The 14,061-nt window shown below is 43.8% G+C and overlaps 1 protein-coding gene across 1 annotated transcript in view; it reads left to right on the forward strand.

Annotated features, from left to right (window-relative positions):
• Positions 1-2,920: 2,920 nt before the first annotated feature.
• LOC119417408 (poly(A) polymerase type 3-like) overlaps positions 2,921-14,061 on the forward strand; it is a 12,874-nt gene continuing 1,733 nt past the window's right edge. Inside the window, exons 1-2 of the mRNA XM_037684609.1 lie at positions 2,921-2,983; positions 4,879-5,029. Of these exons, the coding sequence (XP_037540537.1) occupies positions 2,921-2,983; positions 4,879-5,029 (214 nt within the window). The remainder of the gene's footprint in view (positions 2,984-4,878; positions 5,030-14,061) is intronic.

Below are 14,061 nucleotides of genomic sequence, written 5' to 3' on the forward strand. Positions count from 1 at the left end.
TCTCATTGCAGTCAGTTCCTTTGTTGTTTCATTTGCCAATCTGTAGGTGTCATTGATGAGGCGCAGAAGTGCATAACGGGTGATCTTGGCATGTTGTTGAACTTCTGCAGTTCCCACCCATGCGAATAGGCCTTGAAAGACTTTTTCACCTCCATTCCAGATTCTGTATTCTCATGGGGTGCCGGTGCTGGTGGTGAGGCCTCCCCCATCGGTGCACTTTGGGCATCAGTGAACGTTTCTTCCTGGTCAGTGGTGTAGAGGCTTTTCTGAGGAGCATCACGGGGCTAGATAGGGGGACCAAAGCACAAAGGCCCCCCCAGTGTGGTGGTAGTGCAGTGTAAGCTCTGTGGCCACACAGGAAGTACCAGTCAGCCTGAATTCTGGAGCCTCTGTCTCTTGGCACAGTGGCACTGCAGCCAGTGGTGTTTTGACGTCCTTTTGTCTGTTGGCTGATCAGAGTCAGAGTCAGAGTTTCTTTATTGTCATTCGCACCTCATGTGGTACATGTGGTGGAGCGAAATTATGTACACAAGGTCCCAGTTACATCCAACAATAAAATGTATAAGAAAAACAGTAATAACATCTAAGATATGAACTAAGAAAAACATCAACTAAATATACACTAAGCACTCATAACATAAAACATTGAACATCAGCACAAACATGAACATGAGTCTGTGAGCAGATGTGCACGCATGAACACATCAACATTGAAACAGATCAGCAGCAACATGAAACAGATCAGCAGCAACATGATATGGTTTTTCACAGTGATTATTCTGGTTAGAGATTCATGAGTCTAACAGCCTCAGGGTAGAAGCTGTTCCTCAGTCTAGTGGTTCTACACTTAATGCTCCTCAACCTCCTTCCTGAGGGGAGTGGGGCAAAAAGTGTGTGTGCTGGGTGAGTGGGGTCCTTCATGATGCAGGTGGCCCTCTTCCTGCATCTGGAGGTGTAGATGTCTGTGATGGTGGGGAGACTGATTCCAACAGATTTCTGTGCAGCCTTCACCACTCTCTACAAAGCTTTTCTTTCTGCAGCTGTGCAGCCTCCGTGCCACACGTTGATGCTGGAGCACAGGATGCTCTCCACTGCACACCTGTAGAAGGAGGTGAGGACTGAGCTTCCCAGACCAGCTCGTCTCAGCCGTCTGAGGAAGTAGAGTCTCTGATGAGCTTTCTTCATCAGGCTGGTGGTGTTGTTGCTCCAGCTGAGGTTGTCATTCATGTGTACACCCAAGTACTTGTAGCTGGAGACCACTTCTACCGCAGATCCTCTTATGTTCAGGGGGGTGTAGGTGTTTTTGTTCCTTCTGAAGTCCACAATCATCTCCTTTGTCTTCTTCACATTGATGTGAAGGTTATTCTCTCTGCACCAGCTCTCCAGGTGTTCCACCTCTTGCCTGTAGCTGGACTCATCATTGTTTGTGATGCATCCCACCACCGCTGTATCATCTGCAAACTTTACAATGTGACAGCCTGGATGGGTAGCTGCACAATCATACGTGAGCAGAGTAAACAGGAGGGGGCTCAACACACATCCCTGAGGAGAGCCAGTGCTGAGGGTTATGGTGGAGGAGGAGAGGTTGTGGATCCTCACTAACTGTGGTCTGTTTGTTAAAAAGTCTAGTACCCAGTTGCAGATGGAGGGGCTTAGTCCTAGTGTGGATAGTTTGTCCATCAGGGTTTGGGGGATCATGGTGTTGAAGGCGGATGTGAAGTCCACAAAGAGCATACGGACGTAAGAGTTTTTCTGCTCCAGGTGGTTGAGCGCAGTGTGGACCACAGAGGAGATTGCATCCTCTGTTGATCGGTTCTCACGGTATGCATACTGATGAGGGTCCTCGTTGATGTTGATGGTTGTTTTGATGTGAGTCATGACCAGTTTTTCAAAGCATTTAGCGACTATCGGGGTGAGGGCCACTGGCCGATAGTCATTCAGACCAGTCACTGTAGAGCTTTTTGGGACTGGGATGATGGTGGCAGTCTACAGGCAGGTGGGAACTGTCTCCAGGGTAAGTGAGGTGTTAAAGATGTCTGCCAGCACCTCACAGAGCTGATCAGCACATTCATTCAACACTTTTCCGGGGGTGTTGTCTGGGCCAGTTGCTTTGTGCGGATTAATCCTCCTGAAGGTACTCCTTACTTCTGCTGAGGTCACGCTGAGATGCTCTTCGTCCGGTGGCGAGGTGAGTCTGGTGCTGGGTGGTCTGTTCGGGTCTTCAAAGTGTGCATAGAACTTATTGAGGGCATCAGGCAGAGATGGGTCTTTGGGGCATTGTTCACTCCTTCCTTTATAATCTGTTATGCACTTAATGCCCCTCCACATGCTCCGAGGGTCTTGTGAGATGAATTGACCCTCGATCCTCTTTGCATATGTGCATATGTGTGCTGATGTTGAAAATGTGGCGTTGGAGATGTCGTCCGTATTTCGGGTCCTGGTATGGGGTACAGTCGCCGGTGGTGTTTTTGCTTGTCACACAAGAAAAACATTTTAAAAACTTGCAGTCCAGATCTTTCACCTATAGAGAACATTTGGCGCATCATAAAGAGGAAGGTGCGACAAAGAAGGCCCAAGACGATTGAACAGTTAGAGGCCTGTATTAGACATGAATGGGAGAGCATTCCTATTTCTAAACTTGAGAAACTGGTCTCCTCTGTCCCCAGACGTCTGTTGAGTGTTGTAAGAAGAAGGGGGGATGCCACACAGTGGTAAAAATGGACTTGTCCCAACTTTTTTGGGATTTGTTGACGCCATGAAATTTGGAAACGACAGATTTTTCATTTACCCTCTTTTTTCCTGCCAACACGAGTTTTAAAAACTCATCCAGAGAGAGGGCGCTCTACTGTTCTCCTTCCAAAAAAACAAAACATTACGACAAAGTTTTGTTTTTACTTACTCCTGCTCCTTGTGGCTCGGTATGGGCTCTGACTCCATCAATCCACCGCTGATGGACGAAGGCAGACCTATAATCATGGGCCCAGTGAGGAACAATACCTCCCGGGGCTTTCCTTTCAGGTCGCTAGGTGACCCGCCGTGCACGGTTTTAGTGTGTCCCTCCTCAGCCCAATCAGCGAACAGATATGTTGGAAATCCGGGTCGCGGCACCAAGAAATGTTGGGTATTTTCTCTCGTACCCAACAGAAAAAGAACCACACAGGACAGAGTAAGATTTTTGGCCAACACTCCTTGCAAGGTGGGAAATCCACCTCTGGTCTGAAACCAGAGGTGAACTCCAAAGCCTTGCTTTTAGAACTGACTTTTATTTGGTAAGAGTGACACATAAGTGTTTGGCTTGGAAACACTCTTTGATCAGAACAAAACATCTTGTACAGGTTCAGTTGATTAAATGCTTACTGTAATGAGTTTCTGATACCATCTGTATCAGTTGATATCATCTGTATCAGTTTAAGGGTGAGGAGAAAAATAATGACAGTGCAAGATAGCTGGAATACTAGTTGATATGTTTAAACTTTGACATGTTTGGTTTTTAACAAACAGTTCTAAGTTAAAACAGCTTATGTAAATACAGAGAATTACTATCAGCTTGGACGTGGACTGATAGTTCCAGAAACTTTTTTGCTTTGTATGCATAGAAGTCGGAATCAGAATCATAATGCCTTTATTGCCATTATACTCAAATACAATGAAATTAAGAGCCACTCCTTTTTTTCAGTACAAAAACACGCTTAAGAAAAACACACACTAAAAATATAAAAAATGTAACGCAATATAGATATAATAGCTCTATGAAAGTAAAAAATACAAGTATTTCACAATTATATTGCACATTATGGATATTATGTGAGGTAGTTAAGGTGACTGAGAGTATGAAATGTCAGTAGTATTGTACAATAGAAGTCCAGGGGTTTGGGAGGTTAGATTATTATATCAGTGCATGTGTGAGTTCAGTGTGGTGATGGCTTTTGGGAAAAAACTGTTCTTGAATCTGTTTGTTCTTGTTCTGATGCACCTGTAGCGCTTCCCTGAAGGTAGCAAGTGAAACAGTTCAAAACCCAGGTGTGAACAGTCCTTGATTATGCTTTCTGCTCTGTTGAGGCAGCGTGATGTGTAAATGTCCATCAGGGAGGGGAGAGGGCAGCCAATTATCTTTTGTGCTGTCTTGACTACTCTCTGAAGCCTCTCCCTGTCAGCCAGGGTGCAGCTGCCGTACCATACTGAGATACAGTATGTCAGCAGGCTCTCGATGGACGAGCAGTAGAAGGTCAACAGCAATTTGGTGTTCAGGTTATGCTTCTTAAGTACTCTTAAGAAGTGTAATCTCTGCTGAGCCTTCTTGATGACCGCTGTGGTGTTCTCTTTCTAGTTAAGGTCAGCAGAGATATGGACACCAAGAAATCGGAAAGTGTGAACCCTCTCCACGCACTTGCCATTGATGTGCAGGGGGGCTAGGTTGGTGCTGTGCTTCCTGAAATCAATAATTACCTCCTTGGTTTTTTTTGATATTCAGAGCCAGATTTTTCTCTGAGCACCAGGTTGCTAGCTCCAGGACCTCCTGTCTGTAAAATGTCTCATCTCCCTTAGAGATTAGTCCGACCACTGTGGTGTCATCAGCGAACTTGACGATAAGGTTGTTGTTGTGGGCTGGGCTACAGTCATGGGTGTAGAGACAGTACAGCAGGGGGCTCAGCACACAGCCCTGTGGGGAGCCAGTGCTCAGCGTATGAGTGGAGGAGAGGTGGGGACCAAGTCTTACAGATTGGGGCCGATTGGTTAGGAAGTCTTTTATCCAGGCACATGTGAGAGGGGGAGGCCGAGATTGTCCAATATATTTATAAGAATGTCCGGAATGATTGTATTAAAGGCCGAGCTGTAATCCACAAAGAGCATTCGAACGTAGCTGTGCTGTTGTTCCAGGTGGCTCAGCGCGCTGTGGAGAGCAACTGCAATAGCATCCTCTGTGGACCTGTTGGTGCGATATGCAAACTGGTAGGGGTCAAAGTTCGGAAGGAGATAGTCCTTGATGTGCTGGAGAACCAGTCTCTCGAAGCACTTCATGATTACCGGAGTGAGAGCCACCGGTCGGTAATCATTTAGGCTGGTGATGGTAGGCGTTTTCGGCACTGGGATGATAGTTACAGATTTTAAGCATTTTAAGGTGATGAATGCTGAGCTGTAGTCTATGAAGAGCATTCTCACATAGGTGTTTTCCTTCTCCATGGTTGAGGGAGGTGTGAACTGCTAAAGCAATGGCATCATCTGTAGACCTGTTTGCTCTGTATGTGAACTGTAGGGGGTCCAGGGTGTCAGGGAGGGAGGCACAAATTTGAGTTTTGATAATTTGCTCAAAGCACTTCATGATGACAGAAGTGATATGGGCTGAAAGCCATTGAGGCAGGATGCTGCAGAGGTCTTTGGGATGGGGACAACAGTTGAGGTCTTGAAGATGGTGGGCACAATACACTGACTCAGAGACAGGTTAAAGATGTTGGTAACACCTTGGTGAGTTGGTCAGCGCACACTCTCAGCACTCATCCTAGGATGCCATCAGGCTCTGGTGCCTTGTGAGGGTTTACCTTCTTGAACGCCCGCCTCACTGTAGCAGTGTCTAAACAGAGTGCAATGTCCTCATTGTCTACATGTGGTCTGATGACGTGTGGTGTTGTTTGCATCAAACAGGAAGAAAAGGTGTTGAGCTCATCTTGAAATGATGCGCTGGTCAGCTCCACAGGCCTGTTCCTTCTCTTGTAGTCAATGATGCAGTCTAGTTCATGCCACACGCACCTCAGGTTGTTGCTCTGTTGGGCAGATTCCACACACTTCGTGTATTACTCTGAGAGGTCCTCACAGTCTTTCTGAGGTCGTACTTGGCTGCTTTGTAGGCCTCAGGGTCTCCAGAATTAAAGGCAGCGGTGCGTGCTTTAAGGGTGCATTCACACCAGCTCTGTTTAGTCCGCTTTAGTCGAACTCGATTCTGTTTGCCTAGAAAGTCTGGTTTGTTTGAGGAGGTGTGAATGCGCCATCGAACTCTGAAGGCGAACTCTGGTCCACCTATAAACCTAGGTCTCGGTCTGGTGGAAGTAAAACTCTGGCATGGTTCGAATGCAGTGTGAATGCATGTGGACCAGAGACCGCTCCAAAAGTGGGAATTGGGCTACAGCACAGGACAAACAAACGCACATTTCTCTTACCTCATACTTGAGCCCTAGTCAGCCGCCTTGTGTGAAAATCAACATTCTCCATGGTCTTCTGCCTCATCTTCTCCCCCGCTGAGTCCATTGTTGAAAAATGACAAAACAGAACTCCTAAAACCGCTAAAATATGACGCCACTACGTTTTTGTTTTTATTTCCAGAAGAAGAAGAATAAGTGTCTTCAGAGGTTTTTGTGTTGTTTCCTTCAGTAGTTCTTGGTGCAGCGCCACCACATGTGACGGGGGGTGGGGGGAACAGGTTGACTGACTCAGTGCAGTGTGAATGCAAACCATGTCCGCTGAAATGTAAACAAATGTTATGAATATTGGTCTACAACCGAACCGAGTCTGCCGGACTATCAGGTGTGAAAACAACCTAAATGTAGCACAAACCCCTGGCCCAACTAATGGTTTCTGGTTAAAGTATGGATGGAGGTACAACATCATGTTTACACTTCCCTATGCACAACAGAGTCTGTGTACGTGTTCACGTCTCCTCCAGCCGAGTCTACAAACATCTGCCAATCGGTCGTTTCAAAGCAGTTCTGCAGAGCCGCATCAGCCACGTTGTCCCACTTGTCCACTTCTCAGTCAGTGAGGTTAATAAACTGTTAAAATCTCTTGATCCTAACAAATCTGCAGGTCCAGATGAACTTCCACCTTATTTCTTAAGGCTGGCCACTCATATCATCACAGTCCCAGTGACCCACATCTTCAATCTCTCCATAACACAAAACTCCATTCCAGACACTTGAAAACAGCCTTTGTTCTTCCTTTGCTGAAGGGAGGAGACCCCACCTCACTGAACAACTATGGACCAATCTCTAAACTCTGCACTTTAGCCAAGGTTCTAGAAAAACTGATAAACTCTCAAATCAAAAATTACCTGGCCTCATTTAACATCTTACCTCCCCATCAATCTGGTTTCAGGAAACAACACAGCACAACCACTGCTTCACTGAAGGTTCTTAATGACGTTGTTGAAGCACTGGATGCTACGGATTATTGTGCTGCACTTTTATTAGACCTGTCTAAAGATTCTGACACTGTGGATCAGAACATCTTGTGTCATAAGATCTCAGAAAATGGTTTCTCAGAACACACCATTGGTTGGTTCTCTAACTATCTCTCAGACCGAAGGCAATGTGTTCAACATAATGGTACTTCCTCCAGTTATTTAACAGTCAACAATGGTGTACCACAAGGCTCAGTCTTAGGACCCACCCTCTTTACAATCTACATACATAATGTAGGTAAAAACATCCCTAATGCATCCATACATTTCTACGCTGATGACAGTTGTTTATTGTCGAGCTAAAACTGTTGATAAGGCTTTCCAGCTTTTGAAATCTGCATTCAACAACATTCAGACAGATTTGTTCCGCCTCAAACTTGTCCTAAATGCCGACAAAACCAAAGGGATGCTTTTTTCAAATAGGAAGTTGGTCCCAGCAGTTCTTCCTCAGATTTTATCCTCAAATGGTGTCCCCATTGAGTTTGTTGATTCCTATAAATATTTGGGTATCTTGGTCAACTCGCATCTCTCTTTTAAGCTCCATGTGGAAAACTTGATAAAGAAACTGAAAGTTAAACTGGGTTTCTTTTTCAGAAACAGATCCCTGAATGTTAGGAAACACCTTGTATCTGTGACTTTCCTTCCCTCCATTGATTATGGTGACATTATTTACATGAACGCTCCTACAAGAACCTACAGATGTTGGATGCTGTCTATCATGGTGCACTAAGATTCGTAACTGGCTGTGATTATCGTACCCACCACTGCACCCAGTATCCACTGGTTAACTGGTCACCATTAACTTCACGCAGACTCTCCCACTGGTACATTTTCATCTTTAAATCACTTCTTGGTCTGCTGCCTTCATGCATCTTCTCCTACATGTCTCTGTGTGAGTGCAGCTACAGCGTGCGCTCTCAGGACATTATTACCTGCAGTGTTCCCTCAGTGAGGACTGAACTAGACAAAAGGACCTTCTCCTACTCTGCTCCTGTTTCCTGGAATATCTTACAAAAACATTTGAAGCTCTCGACCTTGACCTCTCTATGTGGCTTTAAGAATCTGTTGGACTCTTGGAAGGGACCATTGCAGACATGTTCCTGTTTTTAGTTTTCTACATTTGCCTTAGAATCTAGCTGTTTTTGTTACTTTTTTTAGACATCCTATTTGTAAAAAAAAAACCAAAAAAACTATTGTATGACTTTTTACAACTGTTTATTGTTACTCGTGTTTTTTCTTTTCTTTGCATTTTTACCTTCAGTATGTTCTCTGTCAAAGCTACTAGCGTACGATCTCCAGACACTTTTAAATATTAGAGACTTTATGCAGAACTTATCAACTAACTTTGGCAAACGTTCTCAGCTTCCACCACCGCCGCCGCACCTTGCCTCGGTGCCTACCTGTTTATGGCGTTCTCTCGCCACGCTGCCTTCCAGGAGCCGACGACAACGTGGAAGGAGAAGCGGACTTCATGTCAAACTCAGGATACGGGATTTTAACTTCCACGGCTTTCACAACCAGCTAACAAGGGATTGCTATCGTTGGCTCTGGCCGGTTGTCCCGGACGACAGCTGCCCACGCCCCCTCTACCGGCTCGTTGGGACCCGCACCCGGGGCTGCGTTCAGGAGAACCTCCGTCCGCTTGACCGTGGATGTCAGCAAACTGTTAGTAACTCCGTTCGTTTGGCACTGATTAACATCAGATCACTAACTAACAAAACATTTATCATGAATGACTTTTTCTCCTCTCACACACTGGATTTTCTTTTGTTGATGGAGATGTGGATGAAACCAGATGAGAACAGTGCCTTCTCGGAGCTCCTCCCACCTGGCTGCTCCTTCCTCAGCTCCCCCCGTCTCACGGGTCGTGGTGGGGGCATTGCCTCAGTTTTTAGAGACAATTTCAAATGTAGACTTCTACCTACCAGAACATATTCTTCTTTTGAGTTACAGCTGTTTCGTGGCTGAGCTGACACAGCCTGTATTATTTGCAATTGTCTACCGCCCACCTAAATATAATAAGGACTTTATTCAACAATTTTCTGAATTTTTATCTGACTCCATCCCCAGATTTGATAATCTGTTGATCTGTGGAGATTTTAATATTCATGTTTGCTGCCCGTCTGATCAGTTAGCCTCTGATTTTATCAATCTTTTAACATCTTTTAACTTAACACAGTCTGTACATGGGTCTACTCATCTTCTTGGACATACTTTGGACCTTATTATATCTCATGGGCTGTCCATCTCACTCTGTGAAACATCTGAAACAGCCATCTCAGATCATTTCCCCATCATGTTGGAGTTTTCAGCCCCCCTACCAGTCAGCAGGCCTGCTGTTGCGGGTCATTGGCATTGTATTTTTACTCCTGAGACAGCTGGACTGTTTACCGCTGCTTTTATGGACTTTCAGACTTTTTTTTCCAATGAACTTTGTCCAGATGGCTTCCTTCTCTCTTTCCAAACCACTTGCTCTGAAATTTTAGACTCCATCGCTCCTCTTCGGTTTAAATCCACCAAACCGAGAGCTGAACCGTGGTTAAATGACGCCTCTCGTGCTCTCAGGAAAACATGTAGGAAAGCAGAACGACAATGGAAGAAAGACAAACTTCTTTCATCTCTTAAATTTTTGAGAGAATGCCGTACAAACTACCAGAGATCTGTAAAAGAGGCAAAATGTTTATATTTATCTGGTTTAATTTCAAATAACTGCCATTGTCCTAGAGTGTTATTTAACACAATTAATTCTGTTATTAATCCAGCTGTGCGTATTTCACCAGATGCCACAGCCACTAACTGTGAAAACTTTCTAAAATTCTTCCAGGATAAAGTGGCCTCAGTCAGACAGGTCACTGGTTCTGTTGTTCCTGACTCCTCTGTTGCCTCTGTAGCTCCAGTCGTGTTTGAACACTTTCAACCAGTGTCTCTTGCCACTCTCACTGATGTTGCTCAACACATGAAGCTCACTAATTGCCCACTGGACGTTCTTCCCTCCAAGTTTTTGAAAGAGGTTTTTAATTCTGTGGGTTTCTGTATTTTAACATTTTTAAACTCCTGCCTTCGTCTAGGAATTGTCCCTGCTGCATTTAAACATGCTGTTGTTAGGCCCCTTCTTAAAAAACCTCACCTAGACCCATCACTTTTATCAAATTTTAGATCTATTTCTCATCTGCCTTTTTTAGCTAAAATCTTAGAAAAAGTTGTTTTATGCAGTTACAACCTGTTTTAGAAAACCATGGTATCTATGAAACATTTCAGTCTGGATTTAGAACCCGTCATTCTACCGAATCAGCCCTGTTAAAAGTCCATAATGACATTTCCATGATAGCCAAACATAATTTTTCTTTTCACTGCTATGCTGATGATGTACAAATTTATTTACCAATGAAACCTAAAAACAGTAACCTTCTCACACCTTTCGCTGATTGTATTGCCGACATTAAACAGTGGCTTCATCTTAATTTTTTGTTTTTAAACGAAGGAAAGACAGAATGCATTTTCTTTGGTGATGATGCTCCCTGTAACTTTGGTGCTCTGACATCCAAGTTCAGACCCACAGTTAAAAACTTGGGGGGTGACATTTGACAAGGACTTAAAGTTTGATAAACAAATATCCTCTGTAGTCAAGACCTGTTTTTATCAGTTACGTCTTTTATCCAAAGTTAAGCCTTTTTTAAATCGTTCTGACTTGGAAAAGGCCATCCATGCTTTTATAACTTCAAGGCTCGACTACTGCAATTCCCTATATGCAGGAATCTCCCAATCCTCCATTAGACGCCTGCAATTGGTCCAAAATGCTGCAGCTCGACTTTTAACCAACACCTCCAGACGTGAGCACATCACCCCTGTTTTATTTTCTCTCCACTGGCTTCCAGTCGATTTTAGAATTAAATTAAAAATTTTATTATTCACTTTTAAAGCTCTCAATGGTCTTGCCCCACTGTATTTGACTGATCTTGTAGCTGTCCGTGAATATAGGAGAACACTGAGATCATCTAATACATTTCTACTCTCTGTCCCAAAGTCCAACTACAAACGATGGGGTGACCGGGCCTTTTCGGTCGTTGCACCCAGACTCTGGAACCAGCTACCTCAGGACCTGCGCACCATCACTGACATGGAGCATTTTAAATCTAATCTTAAAACCTTTTTATTCAGGCAGGCTTTTAATACCTAGTAGGGCTTTGACAATTTTGCTATGTTTTAATTGTAATTGTTTTTGTTTCTAACTGACTGATTTTTTATTCTTGTTTGTTTTTAATTTCTGTACTGTGCAGCACTTTGTGCACCTTTTGGCTGCTGGAAAGGGCTCTATAAATAAAGTTTGATTGATTGATTGATTGTCCATTGTTGTCATCATTCTTTGTTAAATCAGGTCTCTCTTGTAAATGAGTCCTTGAGGCTCAATGGGATTTACCTGTAGAAATAAAGGTTGAATGAATGAAAAAAAAATGTCCCTGAGAGCTGGTTTGTCCTGTTTGAGCCTTTGTTTCAGAAACACACACACTTGCACACACTCGCACACACTACTCTGTTTCTTTGAAGACATGTTGGCAGAAAACCACAAAGATAATACAGTGTGTGTGTGTGTGTGTATATGTGTGTGTTCGTACATACGTGTGCATGTATGTGCCTGAGGTGAGGCAGCCTGCAATCATCACCTTGCTGTGATGAAAGCAGCCTGTTCTTCATTAGCATATACGAGAAGTGTGGAGGGGAGAGGAGGGAGACACATGAGAGTATAACAGTTGGTATTTGTGTGTGTGTGTGTGCGTGGGTGCGTGCGTGCGTGCGTGTGTGTGTGTGTGTGTGTGGTGGGGGGGACAAAACAGTAAAGTACTAAATGCTGTGATTAGTACAGCAAACTACTGCATGTTTCACTGCAGCATCCTCACTGTTGCCATGGTTACCTGGAGCTTCAGTGGCAAACAAGAGATTCACCTGACAGCCAATCAGAGGTTAGGACCCAGTGGTTCAGGTTTGGTCCTGGGAGAGATTCTGAAGGAGGCTTCAATGCTTTTAGGCCAGTTATCTGGACCGCTGGTTCTACTGGCTTGTTGTCCGAACTGATTGTTTAAATACCTGATCATTGATCTAAATCAGTGGTTTCCAACCTATTTTCCTCAAAGACCCCCGTGCCAATCTGAGCCCCCCAATCCCTCGCTATTTCCCTCTCCCAAAAGACTCATTCAAATCAATCTCTTTATCAAAGTGATAAAAGAATAAAGTACATATTATAAGTACAAACCGGATGCCAAAAAAGTTGGGACACTAAACAAATTGTGAATAAAAACTGAATGCAACGATGTGGAGATGGCAAATGTCAATATTTTATTCGTAATATAACATAGATGACAGATCAAAAGTTTAATCTGAGTAAATGTAACATTTTAAAGGAAAAATATGTTGATTCAAAATTTCACAGCGTCAACAAATCCCCAAAAAGTTGGGAAAAGTAGCAATAAGTGGCTGGAAAAAGGAAATTGATCATATAACGAACAGCTGGAAGACCAATTAACACTAATTAGGTCAATTGACAACATGATTGGGTATAAAAAGAGCTTCTCAGAGTGTCAGTGTCTCTCAGAAGCCAAGATGGTAAGAGGATCACCAATTCCACCATTGTTGCACAGAAAGATAGTGCACCAATACCAGAATGGTGTTACCCAGCGTAAAATAGCAAAGACTTTTAAGTTATCATCATCAACCGTGCATAACATCATCAAAAGATTCAGAGAATCTGGAACAATCGCTGTGCGTAAGGGTCAAGGCCGTAAAACTCTACTGGATGCTCGTGATCTCCGGGCCCTTAAACGTCACTGCACCTCAAACAGGAATGCCACTGTCAAGGAAATAACAGAATGGGCTCAGGAATACTTCCAGAAAGCATCGTCAGTGAACACAATCCACCGTGCCATCCGCCGTTGCCAGCTGAAACTCTACAGTGCAAAGAGGAAGCCATTTCTAAGCAAGCTCCACAAGCTCAGACGTTTGCACTGGGCCAGGGGTCATTTAAAATGGAGTGTGGCAAAAGGGAAGACTGTTCTGTGGTCAGATGAGTCACGATTTGAAGTTCTTTATGGAACACTGGGACGCCATGTCATCCGGACCAGAGAGGACAAGGATAGCCCAAGTTGTTATCAACGCTCCGTTCAGAAGCCTGCATCACTGATGGTATGGGGTTGCATGAGGGCTTGTGGCATGGGCAGCTTGCATGTCTGGAAAGGCACCATTAATGCAGAGAACTATGTTCAGGTTCTAGAACAACATATGCTCCCATCTAGACGTCATCTCTTTCAGGGAAGACCCTGCATTTTTCAACACGATAATGCCAGACCACATTCTGCAGCAATCACAGCATCATGGCTACGTAGGAGAAGGATCCGGGTACTGAAATGGCCAGCCTGCAGTCCAGATCTTTCACCTATAGAGAACATTTGGAGCATCATAAAGAGGAAGGTGCCACAAAGAAGGCCCAAGACGATTGAACAGTTAGAGGCCTGTATTAGACATGAATGGGAGAGCATTCCTATTTCTAAACTGGAGAAACTGGTCTCCTCTGTCCCCAGATGTCTGTTGAGGGTTGTAAGAAAAAGGGGGGATGCCACACAGTGGGAAAAATGGACTTGTCCCAACTTTTTTGGGATTGTTCATGCCATGAAATTTGGAAACAGATTTTTCCCTTAAAATTATACATTCTCTCAGTATATACATACTATGTATGTATATATGTATATTTATATATATGTATGTATATATATGTATATGTATATATGTACGTATATATGTATGTATATATGTATCTGTATATGTGTATGTATATATGTATATGAATATATGTATATGTATATATGTATGTATATATGTATATTTATATATGTATGTATATATGT

The sequence above is a fragment of the Nematolebias whitei genome, chromosome 11, assembly GCF_014905685.2.
Source record: "Nematolebias whitei isolate Nwh7 chromosome 11, NemWhi1, whole genome shotgun sequence".
Classification (NCBI taxonomy): domain Eukaryota; kingdom Metazoa; phylum Chordata; class Actinopteri; order Cyprinodontiformes; family Rivulidae; genus Nematolebias; species Nematolebias whitei.